General features: G+C 46.3%; 1 protein-coding gene across 7 annotated transcripts in view; it reads left to right on the top strand.

The window, feature by feature from the left end:
* Yeats2 (YEATS domain containing 2) overlaps positions 1 to 20,479 on the top strand; it is a 103,975-nt gene that overhangs the window by 79,923 nt on the left and 3,573 nt on the right. For all 7 annotated transcript variants that reach the window (XR_008218704.1, XR_008218703.1, XM_052740193.1 and 4 more), the window contains 9 exons: positions 798 to 975; positions 1,954 to 2,082; positions 2,925 to 3,023; positions 10,442 to 10,544; positions 11,771 to 11,844; positions 15,877 to 15,956; positions 17,100 to 17,301; positions 19,299 to 19,525; positions 20,102 to 20,176. Coding sequence is in view for 5 of the 7 variants with exons in the window: in XM_052740193.1 (XP_052596153.1) it covers positions 798 to 975; positions 1,954 to 2,082; positions 2,925 to 3,023; positions 10,442 to 10,544; positions 11,771 to 11,844; positions 15,877 to 15,956; positions 17,100 to 17,301; positions 19,299 to 19,525; positions 20,102 to 20,176 (1,167 nt within the window). In the remaining 2 variants the exon portion in view is untranslated. The remainder of the gene's footprint in view (positions 1 to 797; positions 976 to 1,953; positions 2,083 to 2,924; positions 3,024 to 10,441; positions 10,545 to 11,770; positions 11,845 to 15,876; positions 15,957 to 17,099; positions 17,302 to 19,298; positions 19,526 to 20,101; positions 20,177 to 20,479) is intronic.

Here is a 20,479-nt window from a genome sequence, read left to right as displayed (position 1 = left end):
GGACCCCAAGGTAAAGGAGAAAGCCAGCTTGTTTTCTGTTCTCCACATGCTCACACGCACAAACACACATACACTCTAATAATAATTCCTTTAATTAAAAAGTATGTATTTTATCTAGTGAACCTTTTTTATTTAATAACTGCAAAACTAATTTTCCTGGCCTGTGAAATGTAAAAATAGAGGAACTACTAAATCAGAGAAACCATCCTCTTTGTGCGTGAGTGTGAGATTACAGGCATGTGCCACACCCAGTTTATGCCATGTGAGCAATCAGAACGAGGGCTTTGTGCACAGTAGGTAAGTGTTCTACCAGGTGACCTACATCAGTTGAGAACACTTGCTGCTCTTCAACACCTGAGTTCAGTTCCCAGCACCCACGTAAGTGGCTCACAACCATCCGTAACTAGTTCTAGGAGATCTGGTGCCCTCTCTTGAATTCTGCAGGCACCTACACACGTATGCGTGCACACACACACACACACAAATAAAAATACATGTAAAAAACATTCTTAAAGCTATTCTTTTTAAAATAGCATGACATGGCCAAGGAGGTAGTTTAGCTGTAGAGGCGTCTGCCGGCAACCTGAATTTAATTCTCAGGACCCGTATGGTGGGAAGAGAGAACTGACTCCTACAGGTTGTCCTCTCAGACCTCCGCGAGTGCGTGGTACACATGCCTACATATGTAAACAGGCGTCTTTGTGTTACAGAGTTGCTGTTTGTTAGTGTGCTCTGTGTAAGTTACATGCTCTCTTCCTAATTCCCCTGACTCCACTTGTGTCTCTGTTACTGAACAGTCGGAAGGGTCAGTTCCTGTTTCATCCTCTGTCGGCTCTATAATCAAAACTCCCGGGCAGCCACAAGTGTGTGTAAGCCAGGCCCCCGTGGGCATGTGCAAGGGCACAGCTCCCTCCGTCAGCGCAGCATCCCTGGTGTCCACACCAAGCTCCATCTCTGGGAAAGCCACAGTGTCAGGTAAGTGACATTCCTTCCGTTAGACAGAATGTGTTTGGAAGGTATTCATATTTGTATTATATATCATTAAATAATCCAGAAATAGTTTCCAGATAGCTACATTTAGTGTGGGGGTGAGAGAGTGACTGGACAACTTGAAGGAGCTGGTTCTTAGGTCGTCGGGGGCTTGGCAGCAGGCACCCTTACTCTCTCTGTAGTCCTGGCTGTCCTGGACTCATTATGTAGACCAGGTTGGCCCAAACTCACAGAAATCCTCCTGCCTCTGCCTCCTGGCAGCTGGGATTAAAGGCATGCTCTACTGCTCCCATCACTGAGACAAGCCTTTTGAGGTACTTCCTTTTCGCCCTAAAGGAAAAAGACTTTTCGCCCTAGCATGGGCCCCAAGGAGGTTCAGGAAGCCAGGCCTGCGGTGTGTATGTACATTCTCTTCTGTAAACACTGACATAATGAAAAAACCAATGCTGAGGTAATTCATCAAAAGGGTTGCAGGCGGCGACACTAGGCACGGGGTTAGACTGTTTAGTCAGAAACTTTGTCCTCTTACAGCCCCTCAGCTGCTTAGCATACAGTATTTGGATAAAAATAGAAATTTGGAAACTGTGAAACGCCAGGTCGTTTTCTTTCTCCAGAGGACACGTCTCAGCAGCAGTTGCTGTTTGGAGGCCCTTTGCTTCCCTCTGCACCTTTCCATTAGCTTTGCAGAATTTTGTTCTGTTCTGTGTGTTTGCAGAATTCTCTTTCCTGTTCTTGTTTTTTTGGTTTAGGGCAAGGACACTTGAAAAATAAATGATTATATTACATCAGAGTTTCATTGTAAAATCTCCATTGTCCATTGCCCCCTGCACCCGACTGTTTTTTTAACTAAAGGGTGATTGTCCTGGGAACTTCCTTGTGGGAGAAACCCAGAGTGGCAGAGAGGGCAGGAGCTTGAAGGAAGTGTCTGATCTTTGCTCGGCTTTGTCTTCCCACTCACTGTAGGATTGTTGAAGATTCATTCTGGTCAGTCCAGTCCCCAGCAGGCTGTCCTGACAATTCCCAGTCAGCTCAAGCCACTGAGCATCAACACCTCTGGTGGCGTGCAGACTGTCCTGATGCCTGTGAATAAAGGTGCGTCCCACCCTTGAGCCCCCACAGCCCGTCTCAGAGGACTCCTCCTCCTACCAGGTCGGGAGGTCTCTGCTTTGTACAAGTTGTCAGTTAGCCTGGTGACCAGCATCTGTATGCCCTGAGCCGTCTTGCTGGCCCTAGCTACCCGTTTCTAAAGATAAGTCAAAAAAGCAACACTTTGAAGTTTGTGAGAGTTGGGATTGGGTTTTTGTTTTCTTGGTTTCCTGACGTGCCCCCGTGACCATAGTGGAGGTTGTAGCTCAGTTACCCTGCCATTAGCAGACAGCACAGCTAAACATGGCCGTTAGGTCCTTTAACAGTTTTCGTCTTGCAAGGAAGACAGTAGAAAGAATGCAAGAGCCACGGGTTGGGGAGAAGGGCCGTGGGACTCTGTCTTCTGGACACACCTTAGCCATTGCACTCAGGAACTTGCAGTCACTGTGGCTGCCTACACAGGGCTGGGTCTGTCAACGTTCAGTCAAGGATGGGAGAGTGCCTCATAAGCCCAGCCCTTGGGGGAGGGAGCACTGATTAGCAGTTGACGGCTACTGGGAAAGGGGGAGTTGTGTCTTGTGGTTCAACCACTGGACAGCTGCCCATGCTCCAGTAGATAGATAGCTCCACACCAATGTCTGTGTGTGCAGTGCTGGCTAAACTCTGGGTCTCAAAACAAAAAGATTAGATAGTGGGAGGGGCTTGTTGGAAGAAAGGGGAGCTGTGGGGATGTAAAGTCATGGAGAAGGTGCAGTGAGTGTGACTGGAGTATATTATACACATGGATAAAGTTGTTGAAGAATAAATACTAATTTCTGTCACTATTCTGTCTCCCTTTTCTGTCTTAGTGGTTCACTCATTTTCTACCAGCAAATTACCTACCGTCTTGCCCATCAGTGTCCCAAATCCAGCTGCCCCCAGCTCTGCTCCAGTAGCTATTGCAAAAGGTATGTAGGACTTCACAGTGTGTGTCTTTGTCCCAGAATTTCATGCAGGAATGTTTTGAATTTCAGCATCTGTTGTCAGCCGCTTGACAAATACACGACAAATAAATAAATACTTATGTCATAGACTGAGGGAAATAGACGTTGAGGGGCATCAGGCATCATTTTGCCCTCCAGTTTATAACCAGGTTGAGGAAAGGTGCATAATTAGCAAACTGGTTGCTAAGTGTAAGATCTAGAAAGTGATTACCGACATACTGTAGTCCAGGATGTCTGGTCAGGGTTCTTGGGGACAGGATTTTGTGGGGGTTTTGTTATTTTTTTGTTTGTTTGTGTTGTTGGTTGGTTGGTTGGTTGGTTGGCTGGTTGGTTGGTTGGTTGGTTGGTTTTTCGAGACAGGGTTTCTCTATGTAGCTCTGGCTGTCCTGGAACTCACTCTGTAGACCAGGCTGGCCTCAAACTCACAGAGATAGGCCTGCCTTTGTCTCTCAAGTGCTGGGAGTAAAGGCATGCATCACTGCCACCTCGACTGGGGACAGACTTTCTTGGGCATGTATAAAGCGGACTTTTGAAGAGCAGAGAGCCCTTCAATTGTAAGGAGGTTAAGGGGTGTGCTGGATTAAGGGAATAGTAGAGATAAGACTTGAAGGGCTTATTTATGGAAATTGACCACTTGGGGATGCTTTGGGGCAGCATAGTTGTGAGGAAGGAGCTTTAGTAGGGAGCAGACTGAGCTAGCAGAGCATCCTTGACTTTAAGAATAGATGATTAGAAGGTGGAATACAGTGGGTCAGGGCAAACCTTCATCATCTACAGCATCTCTAACAATGACAGACTCCATGTGTTCAGGCTCTGGTTCCTGCTGTTACGTGCATATAGCACTGTCACTAATTCTTAGCTCAGTCCTTCAGGATGGCTGTCATGCGCTGGATTGTGTTTAGAGGTGCATACACTTCCCAAATCCAGGAAGCGGTGAAGTTGAAATTTGTGCTAGGCTGCTTTTCAGGCATTCTGGGATCCCATTGTCTTGGGAGGTGGGTTTGTGATTTGCTAAATGCACATTTAGAGCAGAGTATGTAGCTGACAGGGATCCAGGACCTGATTTTGTTCGTAAGTCTTTATTGCCCCAAGTTTGGTTCTTTTAGAGACCGTATGACTCACAAAGCCTCCAATACTTATGGATTATCCTGTGTAGCTGTGAAAGCATTGATACCACTCTGCACCGATTGATGATCATTTAATTTCGGGCCAGGACAGATCATCTCTTAGTTTTGGGTTTTATTACATTAACTGTATGTGTGCACACTGGCATACACACACTGGTGTGCATATCGAAGTTTATGGATGACTTGTTGGGGTTGTTTCTCTGCTCCCACCATGAGAATCCCAGGAACTGAACTCAGACTTGGCAGCAAGCACCTTTGCCCACTGGGCCATCTCACCAGCCCTCTATTTTGATTTTAAGCCAAGAAAAATGTGCAGTGAAGTGCAGAGATAATAAACATGCCATCTGATGATCAATAAATGTAAAGAATGTACCATCCAAGATAGGGAGATTTCCATGGCCCTTACCCTTTTTTCTAACCCTTGCTCAGTTTCCAGCCTCTGGTCAGCCAGTCTTGTAATTTCTGTCACCGTAGGTTGTTTCTGTGTTTGAAATTGATAAAATGAAAGCATACACATCTTTTGGGCTTGATTTTCTTCATCGCTTTTGAGGTTTGTTTATATTGTTTATGTAAACCGCTGAGCAGTGGTTTACATTGGAGGCATATATTGTAATTTTTGCTTTCTTCATTGAGGGCATTCGGTGGCTTCCAGTTAGCAATGCTTATTATAAATTTTTTTTTTTTTTTTTTGTTTTTTCGAGACAGGGTTTCTCTGTGTAGCTTTGCGCCTTTTCCTGGAACTCACTTGGTAGTCCAGGCTGGCCTGGAACTCACAGAGATCCGCCTGCCTCTGCCTCCCGAGTGCTGGGATTAAAGGCGTGCGCCACCACCCGCCCGGCTTTATTATAAATCTTAAAGAACACATTTTCATTTGTGTTGTGGAATAGTTTCCTTAACCTGAAAATGCTTTGATTGGTTATCAAGTGTGGTGGCACCCACCTGCAGTCCCAGCATTGTGAGGTGGAAGCAGAACCATGGGGCCAGAGAGATGGCTCAGTGGTTAAGAGTTGTTCTTCTGAGTGTACCAGGCTCTGCTGACTCCCACGGGAGGCCTTGCCTTGGGGGAGGGGGGAGCCTGGGGGCGGGAGGAAGGAGGGGAGGGGGACCTGTGGTTGATATTAAAATGAATAGAAAGTTTCTTTTTTTTTTTAAACAGGTTTTTTTTTTTTTTTTTAAAGATTTATTTATTTATTGTGTATACAGCATGTATGACTGCAGGTCAGAAGAGGGCACCAGATCATTACAGGTGGTTGTGAGCCACCATGTGGTTGCTGGGAATTGAACTCAGGACCTCTGCAAGAGCAGTCAGTGCTCTTAACCTCTGAGCCATCTCTCCAGCCCCGAATAGAAAGTTTCTTAATAATTAAAAAAAAGAGTGGTTGTTCTTCCAGGGAACCCAGGTTCATTTCCCAGCACCCACATGGCAGCTCACAATTGCCTGTAACTCCGGTTCCAGAGTACCCAATGCCCTCTTCTGGCCTCTGCAGGAGCTCACACACAACTACACAGACTACTCACAAGCAAAATACCCATACACATAAGATACAAGTAAATGAATGGATAAATAAAGAAATAAGAGAGCCAGGGGTTTAAGGTGTTCCACAGCTACTTAGCAAGTTTAAGGCCAGCTTGGGATGCTTGATACCTTCACTGAAAAATGAAAAGATTTTAAAAGCTGTGGTTATGTAATTCTATGAGTATTCAAATGACAGATTCGTGGGGTTGGAGAGTTGGCTCAGTAGTTAAGAGAACATGCTATTCTTGCAGGGGACTTAGGTTCAAGTCTCATGGCACTTTAACAGCTGTCTGTAAACTCCAGGTCCAGGGGATCCATTGCCCCCTGCTGGCCTCTGCAGGTACTGCAGGCATGTAATACACATGCATACAGGCAAAACACTGACACACAAAGTATTTTTAATTTGTTAAAAGACGAATTCAAGAAACTGTTCTTAAGCCTGTAGAACTGGGGTGTCTGAACTCTGTGAGGACCTCTTCCTATTTCTTGAAGTTTCAGAATGGCTGATGGGGGGGTTGGGGAAATATGCATGGTTAACTGTGGCATTGCCAAAGTCACTCAGTATGAGTCAGTATACATGGAGAAATCATTTTAATTTCTACATTCTAACCACAGTAATTCAAAAATTAAAGGCAAGGCCTGGAGAGATGGCTCAGCAGTTAGAGCATCTGTTGTTTTAGATAGGGCCTGAGTTCAGTTCCAAGCACTCAACATGATAGCTCCCAGCTGTCTCTGACTCCCATTTTAGGTGATCTAGGGTCCTCTTCTGAGAGTGCTATACACATGCATGCATGCAGACAAAATGTTCATACACATGAAATAAAATAAATCTTTTTTTTTTCTTTTTGAATGCCGAATACCGTTTATTAAAGGAGGGAGGAGGTCTTAAATACAGGCTTACAGCACAATGGGAGAACCCCGGAGGGCAGAAGTTTGCTACTGATGTTTTACAATCTTGTATCTAAGCTGTTGACGCCTATTATACAGGATACACAGACAAGGAACTTTCCTTAAGCATTCAGGAGGGTGGAACCCGGCAGGGAATTAGCATAGGGAGGATATCAAGGTCAAGGTCAGCAATCAAGGCAACAGTTACCCAAAATGGGAGCCAGGGCCCTACTGGTCCCCCCTTTTACTGAAAAATGAGCTTCTGACTTAGATTGCGTGGGACATCAGCAGGTCACCTTACCCGTCATGGAGACACCTGCCCAGGCCAAACAGGCGCTCTGTCTTAGGTTGGTGAGCGTCCCCCAGGTATTACCCATCTCTGAATACTCATTATCATACAGGATCAGTCATGTGTCAGCTACAGAGTTAACTGCTGCCAAAGATCTCAAAGGGGCACTGGGCTTGCAATCTGTGTGTTCTACACAGAAAAGACCAACAGAAGTCCTAACCCACCCATAGCCAGTAGGCTAAAGGCAACTGAGCCATTCCCTTCCTTAACGAGCCTTATTGCAAATTGTAATCCTTGTAAGATGGATTATCCCAAAAGCAAATGGAATTTGAGTTTATAAATTTATAATTTTCAAAGCCAATCAAAATGTATATAACTATTGAATTAAATTTATCATGCCCAATAGAATGAAAGATTAACTAACTGTGGTAGCTACTTTTGCTGCCAGGGTCTCCACTGTGCTAGCTGTAGTAAGCAATTATGAAATGGCAATCCCAGAAACAGTAGCAGTGGTGGCCGCCACTGCTATAACAGCAGCAATGGCAGCAGCAATGTCAAATTCTCTTCTGAAGCGTGTGGGCATCCACTGGCATGGACACAACTCCAGGAACACGAACCGCCAAGGCCCATTTTTCTTGATCCCAGCACGACTTAAACTGGCAGCTCTGCAAAAGAACAACCAAGAACCGTAAAGAAAAAACAGGCAGCTCAAAACAAATCTTAAAAAATAAAATTAAAACATTTTATAAGGAATGATAGCTCACCTTGGTAACACCAGCATTCAGAAGGCTGAGACATGAAGACTGGCAAGTTCAAGGCCAGTCTGGGCTACATAGCAAGACCCTTTCTCCATAACTAAAAAGGAGGAGGGAGGGAGGACTCAACATACAAATATCAGTTAATAAGAGAGGGGAAGATGGGGCAGAACAACGGTTTGGGGCCATTGTTTGGTGTAGTGGGTGAGGATGCTTTCCCCCAAGTCTGAGGGACCTGAGTTTGAGCCCCAGGAGAGAACCCATTTCCACAAGTGTCCTCTGACCTCCCATGTGCCATGATACGTGTATAAAGAGTAGAAAGCGGTGTTAGATTTGTAGGAACAGCCCTAAACATTTCAAGAGAAATTAAGAGGAGATAAATGGAAATGTATATTATAGTTCAGAGTGCAAACACCTAAAATAAAATGGTCAAAGTCAAACATGGTGGTATACCCCTATAACCTCAGCATTCTGGGAGCAAAGACTGGCCCTGACCTTCAGTGAGACAGTCAAGAGGTAATGTATTAATCAGGTTTTTCAATAACAGAACAATCTTGAACAAAACGAGGAAAACTTAAGGAAGCAGATATGAATACCAAGGAGCCTCCGCCTTTGAAATAATTCGAAGATTAAAGAGACTCATGGAACACAAAAGAACACCTATGATACTGTCCACGGGGGAGGGGTGGTCTTTTCTTTGACTAGCATGAGAAGTGTCTGAAAGCAGGAAAGATCCTGCTTTACATCAAAGGTAACAACTAATTTGAGGTAGACTATAAACCCAAATGTGAAAGGTTTAGAAACTTTTTTTTTTCTGGAAGAAAATGTGAGACACAGGATGTAGGAACAATGTCAGACTTTATTATGGGGACCTTGCTCCATCCGAGAATATTAAAAGAGCAAAAAGTCCAGCCATAGACCATTCAAAATCAGTGTGAAAATCACGATAAACACTTCACAGAAGAGGGCATCCAGATAGCACAAAGCCTGTGAGAATTATTCAGCGTTATTGTTTATGAAGGAAATACAAATTAAAATCCTAGTAACAATGCAGAATCACCAGGAATTCAAGTTTTCACAATACAGAGGCTGCCAGGGACATAAAACAGTGGGCACCTGGGTTGGCTGTAGTGGAGCTACAAAATGATACAAGCTTTTTGGAAACCAGTGAGCAGTTTTTAATAAAATTAAACAATATGCATCCTGTGTTCTAGGGGATCCACTTGTGGGAAAGATTGCAAATGTCTGTCAAGAAACATGGAAGACCCATGTTCATAATAACTATAGTGGTGCTGACTGAAAGTGTGTGGTGTGACTCCACCTCGAACCAGGCTTGTCAGGGAGGAACTGACAAGCTTGAGGGACCCTGATAGAAACAGGCAGGGTGATTGGAGTGATGGATTGGAGTGTAGGACTAGGAAACATTTATCAGATAATGCTTACTGGATGCCAGTTATATGTCAGTGAAAAAGAGAGGAGAGATACTGTCGTGTAAGACTGTGGACAGTACTGAGTGGGAAAATAGCGATAAATGCTTTTTGTGGCGGTGTACAGGACAGACATCAGTCTAGAGAGACGGCTCAGCTGTTGAAAAGCAAGCCAAGCGAGCACTGCTCTTGCAGAGAACCTGAGTTTGGTTCCCAGCACTCACAGTGGGTTGCTCATAGCCCCCCATAACTGCTGCTTCTGGGGATCCAATGCCCTCTTCTGATGACCTCAGGCACCTGCATTCAAGTGCGCATGCCCCACAGACACACACACACACACACACACACACACACACGCACACACACACACGCACACACGCACACACTCACACACGCACATACCCACCCTGGTGTACTTATATAAGTAAAGACCATCCGAGAAAGCCAAGGCAGAGAAGCCGTGCCAGCACAAGAACCATGGCAGCATGGGTTTTTGATTAAAGAAGACTAAGGAAAGAAAGGCATGTCCCCTGAGACATTAATGTTTATGTAGTAGAGTTAAAACAGTTTGAATATCTCCTGTCAAAGACAGAAGTGTTGTGAATTTTGTGGTGTTTACATAAATATGTAAGCGTATGCATGGAAATAAATGTGTAATGAAATAACTCAAATCTAAAGAATTTAATTTATGCCTCATATACACCTTAAGACATGTAACCTGAAGATAATTTTATATGATATTTTTGACTAATTTTGTATGCATTATAGCCAGATGTATTGGCTCACACCTGTAATTGCAGTACTTCAGAGGCTGAAGCAGGAGGGTTTGTGTGAGTTCCAGGACAGCTGGACCACAGAGGAAACTCTGGGCCAACCTGGCTAATGAGACCCTGTCTCAAAATACCAAAAATAATATATAATAGTAACAGTTTTATATACATGAACAGTCTCACCTGTGCGGGAGCATGTTGGCATCTGAGCAGCTTTGGTTGTTGAGATGCTTCAAATCGAGGATATTCATTTGGCCTATGGTGTTGAAAGCCAGATACAGTTAACTTGAAAGTCGCCAAGCACAAAAGATCTGCTGTGTACTCTCTGTCCTGTGTCTCAGAATAGGTTAGTAAGCTTAGCTGGAAAGATGACACCAGATAACATACTGTGTGCTAATCTCAGTCCAGAGCAGTGTGGTGTGATGGGTGGTCCACCGAGAGTTGCCCACCCCGAGACCTAAGCCGACCGTCTCTGTGTGCTGAGACTGAGGACAGGAGCCATCTGGGTCCCTTGTGTCCGCACACCTTAGTTGGCAGGGCCCTCAACCGAGGACAGTTGTTTGGCTGGCACAGCTAGCCCCCGACAGTCTTTGTTGATCTTCCTTTGTAGTGAAGACCGAACCCGAAACTCCTGCACCAAACTGCCTCTCCCAGGAGGGCCAGACAGCAGTGAAAACTGAAGAGAGCTCTGAGCTGAGCACCTACGTCATTAAGTAAGTGGTCTCTTCTGAGGGGGCTCTGCTTTGGATGTCTCTGTGACGCTTTCTCAAAATCACCGTGACAGCCCGAGTGTGTGTGGACATTGTGAGTTAAGCCTCTGGGGGTGGGAGGCAGTGTCCTTGCAGGGCTGAAGAGTTTATTTTTTAAGTGTATGAGTATTTTGTCTGCACGCATGTCTGTGCACTTCTTGTGAACCTGGTGTCCAAAGAGGCCAGAAGGTGTCAGATCCCCTGAGACTTTCATTTCAGATAGTTGTGAACCACCATGTCAGTGCTGGGAATTGAACTTGGATCCTCAGGAAGAGCAGCCAGTGCTCTTAATTAGCCACTGAGCCATCTTCCCAGCCTCTGAAGAGTTACAGAGTGATAACAGTGATACAGCTTAGGGGTAGCACTTGACCAGTCGTCATGGAGGCCCCAGAACTCACTTGAGCTTGCTGATGTACTGGCGAGTGGGGATAGCATACTCAAGTGCATTCAGCCCATGTTTGCATTTTTTTTTCCTGCCTGTGCTCCGAAGCTGCCTCTGCAGAGCCATGTGCCTCTTGCTTCCTCTGAAGGTACTTCATTAGGTTTTACATTTCCAAATTAGGAACCTCCCTCTGACCGTGCACTTTGAATTGCCAGGAACCTCTAGAGACATAGAAACATGGTGTCTCTTAACGTGACAGATGGAGGCATCAATCAGTAACCCTGAGACAGGCATGTGTGTAATAGCAGTCACCTTGCAGAGAGATTCTTGCTGATTTTCAAATGTAGATAAAATGTCTGGGATAGTTGTATAATTTGCCAAAATCTGTTTGTTCTTGACATTTCTGTTTAAACATAAAATGCTTTATAAAGAAGATCTGGAACCTTTTATGGTGGTTCACAGCCATAATCCCATCATTGGGTGTGTGGGGAGGGTGCATCAGTAGGAAGATCAGGAATTTATGAGCATCTGCAAATTTGAGGCCATCCAGGGCTACATGAGACCCTGTCTTTAAAAACGAAGGAAGCAGAGGGAACGTGTGTATGTGTGTGTGTGTGTGTGTGTGTGTGTGTGTGTGTGTGTGTGTGTGTGTGTTCAACAAGCCTGTACAATTTAGTGCCATTGTTAACTTCTCAGGTTTGAGCATTTGGGGTGTGTTTGTGCGTGTGTATTTGTGCGTGTGTGTGTGTGTGTGTGCACACCTGTGACAAGTGCACACAGTTTATTATTGCCTTTGTTCCCTTCGCAGGGTAGACCATTTGGAGACCATCCAGCAGCTCTTGACAGCAGTAGTCAAGAAGATTCCGTTAATTACCTCGAAAGGTAAGACAGTTGTTCTCAGCCTGTACGTGTGTTTTGTTAAACCGAACTCCTTGGGGTGTTGCAGTGATTGTGACTTTTAGCTGGCCCCCTGCAGGAGTCTTGGATTCACAGTGTCTTGGTCACATCTGCCTCACTGCTCAGCCACTTTACACTGACCCCTGTAGTCTTCAGTCACTTAGGGTCTGATCAGCAGAAGGGACTTTTTACATTTGTTTTCATATGTAAGTTATGAATATTAAAACATGCACGATTAAGGCATAGTGTGCCAGGCCCGCCGTCTGCTGTGGGTTCTTTACATACGCATTTCACTAGCCAGTCTGGTGTGGTAGTGTCACCTCCTGCTCACAGGAAACGGCGGTGAGGCAGGGTTAATTAATTCACACAGCTCTGGGTGACAAGGCGGGTACACGCCCAGCTCTGTGAGACTTTTAGACCGCTAATCTTTCTCTAAAATTTAAGATCACGCACTGTTTGGAAATACATAATTTTCAAGCCATCCGAAAGCAAAGTCCTCTCTGTATCTCAGTGGGATGAATGGCTTATGTGGTTATTATCTGAGTTGTTCCAACAGCATAGACAATACTTACTAAGGGGACAGGTGTTTGCTCAGGGATGAGGTCACCATTGAGTCAACAGGGAGGTGTGCAGCGGTCACTGCCACTCACATCATGTGGTATTAAATGAGAGGCTGAGCACTGACCACCTGCCTTATTTTTTCCACCTATGGAGGCAAAGAAATGCTGGGCCTTGTGGTACAAGTTTGTGACCTCAACTCTTGGTGGGGACCCTGGAGAGCAACCTTGAGTTTACGGCCTGCCTAGAACTTAGTAAGACCCTGCCTCAGGTTTTTAAAACTAAAAGAGGGATTGGGGTGGAGCTCCATGGTAGAACTTTCATGTACAGGGTCCTGGGTTAGATCTCCAGCATTGACCCTTAAGATGAAATATTATCTCCTTTTTTCCTTTGAACTTCAGAGAAGTTTGGGAATCGTTTTTGAGGTAGTTAAAAATGTACTTTCAATGATGGTTTTCCACCCTAGTAGAAAAGATTTGAAGATGTGAGTCTCAGACTTGCACACACCCACTACCATGTGTGTGTGTGTGAGTGTGTGTGTGTGTGTGTGTGTGTGTGTTTCCCTCCCCTCCTTCTGTCCACTTACATAAAAACACAGAATGTTGGAGCTAGAACTGGACAGTTTAAGACCATCTTTCATAGTTTACAGGGAAGAACACCGAAGTCGAGATGTCCTGTGTGGCTTACCCTGGGCTGTTTAGTCAGCTGACGGCCAGGCAAGGCCCCCAGTTGGCACCCTGCACGATTATATCTGTCATGGAGGTGTGTTCAGTGAGAAACACTTGTCACATGAAGAAACTGGGGAGCTAGTGAGATGGCCCAGTGGATAAAAGCTCTTGAGGTGCCTGGAACCCCATAAAAAGCCAGATGGCAGGGCCAGGTACGTTGGTGCATACCTTAATAAGGAGGCAGACAGACCTCAAAGTGTGAGGCCAGCCAGGACTACATCGACCCTGTATCAAAAAAATAAATAAAAGTATAAAAATTAACCAGTCCATAGCAGAAATAAGCCAGATGACAGTAGCACTCACATCTGTAATGCTGGTGCATCCTTACTGGAAAATGGGAGACAGCCACAAGTGAATTGGCCAGAAACTTGTGGCCAGCCCCCCTGGAGTCCACAGCTTAGCAGAAATGGGGGTCTCAATAAGGTAGAAGAAGAGAACAGATCCACCACTCCCCGGGAGGTCATTCACATGGCACAGAAACACCCACACCTGCACACAGGCATCACACACGCAGAGTAATAAAAATGTTCTGTTTTAGAAAAGAAATAAAGGAGCTGCGCTGTGGTTGTGCACACCTTTATTTTATTTTATTTTTTTTTTTTATTATGTATATAGTGTCCTGCCTGCATGTATGCCTGCAGGCCAGAAGAGGGCACCAGATCTCATTACAGATGGTTGTGAGCCACCATATGGTTGCTGGGAATTGAACTCAGGACCTCTGGAAGAGCAGCCAGTGCTCTTAACCTCTGAGCCATCTCTCCAGCCCCTGTGCACACCTTTAATCCCAGCACTCAGGAGACAGAGACACTCGATTTTCTGAGTTTGAGGCCATCCTGGTCCAGGACTGCCAGGGCTATATAGAGAAACCGTATCTCGAAAACCCTTAAAAAAAAAAAAAAAAAAAAGGAAATGTAGGAACTTGGGGAGCTACCTCCAATAGTTGTGTGTGGGGGTTGTTTGTTTGTTTTGTTTTTTTTAAACACTCTGCTCTTTGCAAGGTCTACCACCCAGCTCCCAAATAAATACTTGGAGGCTTCTTCTTACATATGAACGCCCAGCCTTAGCTTGGCTTGTTTCTAGCCAGCTTTCCCTTTTTCATTTTTTAAAGTTTGTTTTATTTAACATTTTTTTCACTTATTTTATATACCGACCATAGTTTCCCCCACCCTCCCCCCACCCTCCCCTCTCCCCCTCCATACATTCCTCTTCTGTCACCAGAAAGGGGCAGGCCTTTCCTGGGTGTGAACGAAGCATGGCACATCAGGTTGAGGTAGGACCAAGTGCCTCCCCCTGCACAAAGGCTGGGCAGGGTAATCCAGCATGGCAAATAGGTTCCCAAAAGCCAGCTAAGCGCCAGGGACAGGTCCTGATCTCACTGCTAGGAGCCTTACAAACAGACCAAGCTACACAACTGTCACACACATGCAGAGGGCCTAGGTTGATCCCATGCAGGCTCCCTAATTGTTGGTCCAGAGTCCATGAGTTCCCAGGAGCTTAGGTTAGCTGTCTCTGTGGGTTCCCCTGTCATGACCTTGACACACACACCCCGTTACAATCCCCCTCACTTCCTTCAGTAGGACTCCTAGCCAGCAGAGTCCCAGTGATGGGCTGTGGATCTCTGCATCTGCTTCCATTGGTTACTGGTAAAGGCTTTCTGAGACAATTAGGGTAGTCAACAATCTGACTACAGGAGAAGGCCAGTTCAGGCACCCTCTCCATTATTGCTAGGAGTCTTAGCTGGGGGTCATCCTTGTGAATTCCTGGGGTTTCCCTGGCACCAGGTTTCTCCCTGACCCTGAAACCCCCCCATCAAGATGTCTCTTTCATTACTCTTCCTCTCCATCCTACCCCCAACCCGCCTCCCGCACCCAGCCCTGCCCAATCTGCTCCCTCCAGTTCCCATCCCCTACCCCCCTACCCCTGCCCCCAGTTTACCCAGGAGATCTTTTTTATTTCTCCTTCCTAGGGAAATCCATGCATCCCTCTTTGGGCCCTCCATGTTATCTAGCCTCTCTGGGGCTGTGGTTTGTAGGTTGGTTATCCTATACTTTATTCCTAATGAGTGAGTACTTAGCATGTTTATCTTTCTGGGTCTGGGTTATCTCACTCAGAATCATTTTTTCTAGGTCCATCCATTTGCCTGCAAATTTCATGGTGTCATTGTTTTTTACAGCTGAGTAGTACTCCATTGTGTAAATGAACCACATTTTCCTTATCCATTCTCCAGTTGAGGGGCATCTAGGTTGTTTCCAGGTTCTTAGCCAGCTTTTCTAAATTATCCCATCTACCTCTTGCCTCTGGGCTTTTATCTTTCCCTATTCTACATACCTTTCTTTCTTTCTTTCTTACTCTGGCTGACTGTGTAGCTGGGTGGCTGTCCCTGATGTCCCCTCTCCTCCTTTTGCTCCCTGATCCTCTCTTCCTAAATTTCTCCTCTTTATCCTCTCTGCCCGCCAGCTGCACTTACCCTTTCTCCTGCCTCGCTATTGGCTGTTCAACTCTTTTTTTTTTAGACCGATCGGGTGTTTTAGGCAGGCAAAGTAACCCAGCTTCGCAGAGTTAAACAAATGCAACATAAAAGAACGCAACACATCTTTGCATCATTAAACAAATGTTCCACAGTGTAAACAAATGTAACACATCCGCAACTAATATTCCACGACAACCTCCAATAAACAAAACTGGTCTGAACCACAGCAACCTTTCTTCAGAGTCTGTGGGTCTGTTCCAGGTGACGATGCCAGCTGCTTTTCTGCAAAGTCTGTGGAGCAGTATTACGGCTGGAACATTGGGAAGAGGAGAGCTGCTGAGGTAAGGCCGTTTGCCGGCTGGAGACAGCACGCAAAGGTCAGCATCTGTGTGCTCTACCTGAAGGACAAATGAGACAAATTTGCCTTGTATTTCTTTAAGGTACTTGATGGTAGAATGTTTCTCAGTCACAAATGTCATTCTCTGTATCTCAGATACTTTTGGAAAGGCCTGCTCTCCTGTACCGGGGGAAGCATCTCGTGTTTTCTTTGAAAATGTTATATATTCCAGGGTGGGAGAGACGGCTCGACAGCACGATGGCTGCTCTCACAGAGGACTTGGGTTCATTTCCCAGCATCCTCATGGCAGCTCACGGTGGTCTGTAACTCCATTTCCAAGAGACCCAGTGTCCTTTTCTGGCCTCTTCAGATACCAGGCATGCAAATGGTACACACACATGCACATAAAGTTAAATTTTTTAAATTTGCAAATTTCAAAATAGTAATAAATTCAGATTTTTTTTTTTTTTTTTTTTTTTTTTGGTTTTTCGAGACAGGGTTTCTCTGTGTAGCTTTGCGCCTTTCCTGGGACTCACTTGGTAGCCCAGGCTGGCCTCGAACTCACAGAGATCCGCCTGGCTCTGCCTCCCGAGTGTAAATTCAGATTTTTATGGTGTACTTACAACAGTGTTGCCAGGTACAGTTGAATCATGAGAAATGAAAGGGGACCGCGTGCGTGTGCAGTGTGGCTAGGCAACAGTGCAAGATGGGTCATTGTGATTGGTCAGAGAAAATGAAAGGTTGGTTCATGACCCAGTGAAAGGTTGTAAATAGAAACCTAGGAGTTTCTCTTGTATTTTGTAAACATATAATAGAGACCAATAGAGATGTAAATTGTTACTGTGTGTGTAGGTGTGCATGTGCGTACACACACACACCACCACACACTGGTGAAGACTGGAGGACATAGGGAGTCAGTCATCTAACTTCTGCCATTCGGGTCCTGGGGACCAAGTTCAGTCATCTGACTTGGTGGCAGGCACCTTTCCTGAGCGTCTCGCTGGTCCCCAGAGAAGCTCTTTCAGATGCCCTCCCTTTGTCACTACAGAGGGATGGAATCTGACTCTTCAGTTGCTCCGTTTATTTTACTGCATAGTGATTGGTTTTAAAATTTAATGATTTAATTTTGGTTGAAAACCTTTTTAAGTGGCAAAGAGCAATGACAGTACGGAAAGTGTTACAAGAGATCCTGGAGAAGAACCCAAGGTTCCACCACCTGACGCCCCTAAAAACCAAGCACATTGCTCACTGGTGCCGCTGCCATGGCTACACCCCACCAGACCCTGAGAGCCTGCGTCATGACGGGGCCTCCATTGAGGATGTGCTGACCCAGATCGACAGTGAACCAGGTGAGCCTTCGTGGGCTGCTCCTGTTCAGTGTGCCCGCCCCCTCGGCCCTCCAGCTCACCTGTAGGCTGCGGTGTGCTTCCCTTCAGTTAGCGGGGGCGAGGGAGAGCTGCTCTAGGTGACAAGACCCCAGACCACATGGCCCTTCAGAACTGTTTACACCCACGTGCTCAGCCAGGAATGTTCACTTCATGCCGTCTGGTAGCCACGTGCTCTTCCCGTCAGGCTCCTCAGCGTTACTTTGAAGACTCTTAACCCTCCCTCTTTCCCTCAGATAGAAGTGACTTCCCTTTCTGTGTGACCTTAGGAACCCCTGGTAGGGAAGTCTGCCTATTCCCATGAAGAAAGACCAGTCTCATCTCCTACGGCATGTAGTATCTCTGCTGAGAGAGTTTGTCAGCTTCTAGACCTAGGTCCTTGGTGAGCAGAGACCACATGATAACCTCCGGGTTTCACTGGTGCTCTGTATACAGCATGGCACATCACCGGCACCTGGAGTCAGTAAAGCAGAGAGCCAGGAGCTGGTGAGCTACCAGGAGCTGGTGAGCTACCAGGAGCTGGTGAGCTACCAGAAGCTGGTGAGCCACCACCATCGTGGTGTTCATAAAAGCCCACCTTGTACCTGCCTGGACCTCACATCCTCCTTCTTGTTACCATGTCAACAGTACTTCCCTCACAGCAATGAGGCAGGGATGATTTTTTTTGTTTTTTTTTTTTCTTAAGACATTTTATTTCTTTTTTTTTTTTTAAGATTTATTTATTATGTATGCACTGTTCTGCCTGCATGTATGCCTACACACCAGAAGAGGGCACCAGATCCCATTACAGATAGCAGTGAGCCATCATGTGGTTGCTGGGAATTGAACTCAGGACCTCTGGAAGAGCAGTGGGTGCTCTTAACCTCTGAGCCATCTCTCCAGCCCAAGACAGGGATGATTTTTTAAGTCAAATTTCTCAGGTAGTCCAGGCTGGCCCTGAACTCACTGTGTAGCTACAGATGGACTTGTACTTCTGATCCTCCAGCCTCTACCTCCACGGGGCGGTTCTGGAATTACAGGCATGTGCCACCACACTCAGTGCAGTACTGGTAATTAGACCTGGGACTTCCTGATCCCAGGACCTCCTGCTTGCTAGGCAGGCACTCTGACTAGCTGGTACATCCCCTGCCTGAATAGGAATGACTTTATGTTCTTCATTGTTGTTCAGGTTTCTACGGCCCCACATTGGAACGTCAAAATGTTGTTGGTTGTTTTTGCTCTTTGGGGGAGCCCACTACCCAGCTCTCAAATAAATCACACACAGGGGCTCACTCTTAACTATAAATGCCTGGCCTTAGCTTGTTTCTTGCCAGCTTTTAACTTTGATTTATCCCATCTACCTTTTGCCTCAGGGCTTTTATCTTTCTCTAGTCCTGTATACCTTTTCTTTCCTTCTTATTCCGGGTCTGGCTGGGTGCCTGGGTGGCTGACCCCTGAAGCCCTCCTCCTTCCTCTCTTGTTCCCAGATCTTTCTTCCTTTTTTTCCCCAGATTTCTCCTTCCATCTGTCCTCTCTGCCTGCCAGCCCTGCCTATCCTTTCTCCTGCCTTGTTATTGGCCATTCAGCTCTTTATTAGATCATCAGGTGTTTTAGACAGGCAAAATAACACAGCTTTACCAAGTTAAACAAATATAACACATCCTAAAATAATATTCTACAACTTTTTACTGTACATTTCTAAGTTTTCCAGATTTTAAAAAATGAATAAAATTAATTTATTGACTCAGGAAGTGTGGCAATGGCCTGGTTTCCAATGGAGTGAATTACGTACTATCTTTTTGGCCTTAATGGCAGATAGAGTGCATTTAGAATAAGACGCCTGTCTGCATTTCTACTTCGTGAGGCTCTGGGTCTCGTGAGAGAGTCATAGAATTGGAACTGGAGAAAGGTTAGCGGCCTGCAGACTCTGCCTTAAGGGGTCCTGCAGAGAGTCGGAACCCAGACTGCTGCTTCTCCTTCAGAGTGCCTGTCGTCCTTCTCCACTGCCGACGACCTCTGCCGGAAGCTGGAGGATCTGCAGCAGTTTCAGAAAAGGGAGCCCGAGAACGAGGAAGAAGTGGATGTCCTCAGCTTGTCGGAGCCTCTGAAGATGAACATTAAAAAGGAGCAGGAAGAAAAGCAGGAAGAAATGAGATTCTACCTGCCGCCAACTCCAGGCTCGGGGTTTGTTGGTGACATTACGCAGAAGGTAGGAGGCCAGGGCTGTGGTGCTGTCTGCTCACAGGCCAGGTGCGTAGGGTCCAGACACCCCACCTCAGGAGCTCAGACAGCAGTCTGCCTGGGTGATGTGTGATTGGCTTCTGCCCAGAACTTACGTGTGTTTCCACTCTCCCATGTCAGAGCCTTCTGCAAGAGCCGTAAGTGCATAGGGAAAAGGCTGCGTGTTGAACATGGCTGTGCGGCAGAGGGCTAGACACAGGCTTTGTCCCGGGTTCTTTCCTCGTCTGGCTCAGGACACGCGCTTCTCCTTCATGGGGCATACAGTATTTCAGTCCCTGCCTGGGCAAGCAGTCTCCTCACAGCTGTGCTGCAATTGGGGAGCACACCTCCCTCGTTACCTGGGAAAGGACTCAGCCCCATGACACTGGCAGCTTTAAGTATTGCTTGCACTATTCTGAATTCTTCAGAGATTCCAGTCATGTTGTTCCATGATAAGAGGTTTGGGGGCGAAAGCGGGATTCCATGTTCAGAGTGGTTAGCGGAGCCCTCCTCCCAGCCAGCTGCTGATGTTGACGGAGCTAATGGCTTTCTTCCCCTCCTCCAGATCGGGATCACCCTGCAGCCCGTGGCACTGCACAGGAACATGTATGCCTCGGTGGTGGAGGACATGATCCTAAAGGTGGGTGCCTGCCTGGTGACGGCAGGGGGACCTGTGTTCGAGGCCGGCCAGGTTGGGTTCTCGAACCCGTGAGTGAGGGACAGCAGGGGAGCAGAGAGGACGGCTTTGAAATCCCTCATCTTCCTTAGGCTTTAAGTTTCCTTTCTTTTCTGTTTTTCCTCCTCCTACTTAGGTAAACTAAGTCATGTCCCTCTAAGAGCTGAGGGTTTGTTGTTGTGTTGAGGGTAGACCCCGGGCTCGTGCGTGCCAGCCAGGTGGTCTTCCCCAAGGCCCCGGGCTCCCACGGGTGTCTGTGCCTCTTTA

Source organism: Peromyscus californicus, unplaced genomic scaffold (genome assembly GCF_007827085.1).
Source record: "Peromyscus californicus insignis strain IS unplaced genomic scaffold, ASM782708v3 Scaffold_16__1_contigs__length_79575227, whole genome shotgun sequence".
NCBI classification, from domain to species: domain Eukaryota; kingdom Metazoa; phylum Chordata; class Mammalia; order Rodentia; family Cricetidae; genus Peromyscus; species Peromyscus californicus.
This window is presented reverse-complemented; position numbering and strand designations above follow the sequence as displayed.